The sequence below is a fragment of the Acyrthosiphon pisum genome, chromosome A2, assembly GCF_005508785.2.
Source record: "Acyrthosiphon pisum isolate AL4f chromosome A2, pea_aphid_22Mar2018_4r6ur, whole genome shotgun sequence".
Classification (NCBI taxonomy): Eukaryota; Metazoa; Arthropoda; class Insecta; order Hemiptera; family Aphididae; genus Acyrthosiphon; species Acyrthosiphon pisum.
In genome coordinates, this window is record NC_042495.1 from 56486178 (window position 1) to 56489384 (window position 3207).

The window sequence follows — 3207 nt, forward strand, 5'->3', positions numbered from 1 at the left end:
TTTGACTCGCGATCCACTGTTTTGTAACAAATATTTTCACGACTCGTGTAACCTTTGTAAGCCATGAAAGAAAAAAAACTTTAGCTTTGCGTAATACTCCGTGTATATTGTTCAATTCATTCATAACTTATCCGAATTCATAATTTATAACTTATTTTTTTTTGCAGATATTTTATAGTACAATAGTTATTAGTTAGTAAACAGTCACAAATGAGACTCGAGTTACCAGCTCTAGCATTAGCGTGTGATAGAACGGGAATATCTGATCGAACTGTTGCTATTATTGCTATTTGCTAGTGCAATACTATAAGATGTTGGAATAATTAAAACTGATGATAAACAACATGTGATTGACAGAATGAAAATAAGGAGAGAGAGACATAAGAAACGCCAAGATTTAAAAATACAAACTGATAGGCAACCGAAAAGTCTATATTTTGACGGACGTAAAGACCACACTTTTATAAATCAAAAAACAGATGACAAATATTATCGTAATAAAATAACAGAACACATTACACTCATAAGAGAGCCAGAGTCTCGGTTTATGGGACATATATTGTACTCCTGTAAATGGAACTAAATAAATAAGTACGTGGCGGCATCTCAAAAAGTTATCCCATGACCTCCAAAGTTTTTGTACTTTTTAATACTCTTGAAATACATAAAAAAATGTCTATTAAAAACTAAAAAAATTTTTTTTATTTTTTTTTAATTGTTTCATTCCACCCTAACGCAGGTGTCATGGCCACCCCTACCACTGGCAGTGCATATAATCACTTAAATTTATTTGCTAATAACAAAACATTACCTACAAATTATTAATTTCATGATATAAATATATACATATTATATTGTATTATATTTTTGTGCATCAGTTATTAACTTACAATTTGAAATTTAAATTTTTTTTCGATATTATCGATATATCAATATTTGAATTCGATATATATCACATATCGATATTGAATACTTCGATATATCGATATATCGATTTTGAAATCCGTTTGGACATCCCTAATGAAAGTATCTTTAATCGTGTAGTTACTAGTTACTATATAGTTAACTAAACTTTAAACGGTTTTAAAATAATTTCAAATTTATAAATACAATAATTATTGTGTACATCTGTGGAATTCACTCACTTACCGGCACTGGCCTATCGCCAATGTACATTCTACAATCAGTCGTGTCCACAGGACAAGCCAAAATATCTTAGTCCGTGATATAAAGTGTAGTATAACTAAGGCACTATACATCTATAGTGCTCTAGTATAACCACGTATAACTATATTTTATATATCTGTGGTATGTTATGTATTCTTATCTATCTCGATGGTCTACCGTATACGTGTCTGTTATCAAAATTTAAAAAAGTAAATTTATAAGTATTTTTTATTAGTTTGTAAAGTTTTAAACTCTTCAACCAGTTCCACCTAGTACTCTTGTCTGGTCATGGTGCCAGTCAGTAGCAGCAGCCAGTAGTCCATGTTCATCTCGGAAATTGGTTAATAATCCCACAATATCTTACGAAGATATATATATATTCTATCAAAGTATAATACGTGTTACCTAGTCTTTATAGTTAATATCGGTAACAGTTTATTAAACGTACCACACAGGATACATAATGGAAAATTTATACCACCAGACGAATAGGTTGATATTAGAAACACAAGAATTATTCCATAGATTGGAGAGTTCGAAATCAGAACTGGTCGAAGCTGATGTACAATCCAGAATATTAACCATTTCACAGTAATAAATATGTTTTTGTTTAATATACCTAATTTTTTTTGTTGTATAAAAACGTTCACTAAATTGTATATCTTGTTTAGAAATTGCGAACACCTAGACATTCTTGTGCACAAAGAACCTGTTTCTAGGCGCAACAATGCCAAACTACGTGTGGATCAACTCAAATACGATTACCAGCACTTGCAGGTTAATGCAATATTTATTAGACAATTTTTAATTTTTATCAAATTTAAAATGTTTAAATACCTATATATTAGTCAGCATTAAGAACACATCAACAAAATCACTTGAGGAGATTGAGAGTTGAGCAGGAACGTGAAGAGCTGTTAAATCGTCGGTTTACTAGAAATTCAGACATGAACGATACAACAATATTAATCGATAGTTCAATACAACATCAAAATTCACTACAAGTACTTTTTATATTATAATTAAATATAAAAATTAAAATAAACTGTATTGTTAATTTCAGGGAGCAAATCGAGGAGTTGATGATTTATTAGGATCTGGTGCCAGTATTCTACAAAGTTTGCGTGAACAACGTGATAGACTAACAAGCACCCGAAATCGTTTGACTGGAATTTTTGGCTCACTTAGGCTTTCCAATACAACTATGAAATACATTGAAAAGAGATTAAAAGAAGATAGGTATATACTATATGGAGGAATGGCCATCACAATCCTCATTATAATTATAGTAATGATATATTTCAGTTGATGATCATTGATCAAATAAAGTTAATATTTTGGTGAGTTATACCATAGATTATAATGCTATGATCTAAATTATGGTGTTATATTTTATATGTATCTAACAGTTAATTGTTACTATTTACTAAATTATTTTTGTACATAACCAAAATATTTTTTAACTATTTATTTATTAGTAAAAAAAATGTGATGTTTATTAACTATTTAGTTAATTAAAATAAACCAAACTTTAAACTTGTTATATTCTTTTTTAGATTCTGAGCTGAATAATGAATATATTGATTTTACAATTATGTATGTTGTATACTTTTATAGTAAAAGAAAAAAATGCTTCAATCTTCAAATTTGAGGGTGGTTTTTGATACCAAATGATGGTTCTTTTTCTGGTTATTATTAGAAGGTAAAAAGTAAAAATTCTATAGTAGTTTTCAAAAAATATAAGAACAAATTGGTAAAAACAGACATTTTAAACTCTGTACCAGTTTTTGACAAAAATCCACAAACGTTTTCAAATTATTTTGTAGTTGAAAATGCATACAAGTTTAACATTTAATTCAAGGATCCGTATAAGTTTTGCTTACCAGAATTATAAAAAAAAGTTAAGTTTATAATTATGTGAATATTTTTTATGAGCATCAGAAGTTTAAATTTGGAAAAATTGGATACTTACATGTAAGATAATGATTTCTCATTAAACAATATTGGTTTTTTAATTTTTAATGTAATCCTAACAGTTAA

The 3207-nt window shown here is 28.4% G+C and overlaps 1 protein-coding gene across 2 annotated transcripts; it reads left to right on the forward strand.

The window, feature by feature from the left end:
• The first annotated feature begins 1346 nt into the window (after positions 1–1346).
• On the forward strand, positions 1347–2710 carry LOC100164025 (probable Golgi SNAP receptor complex member 2). Of its 2 annotated transcripts, XM_008183299.3 has the most exons (5): positions 1347–1556; positions 1623–1758; positions 1839–1944; positions 2016–2171; positions 2231–2710. In XM_008183299.3, the coding sequence occupies exons 2-5, from the start codon at positions 1631–1633 to the stop codon at positions 2474–2476; spliced, it is 636 nt and encodes a 211-aa protein (XP_008181521.1). In that variant the 5' UTR covers positions 1347–1556; positions 1623–1630; the 3' UTR covers positions 2477–2710. The 2 variants fall into 2 exon arrangements, with proteins under 2 accessions (XP_008181521.1, XP_001949052.1); XM_001949017.5 differs by having other exon boundaries at positions 1348–1758.
• The last annotated feature ends 497 nt before the right edge of the window (positions 2711–3207 follow it).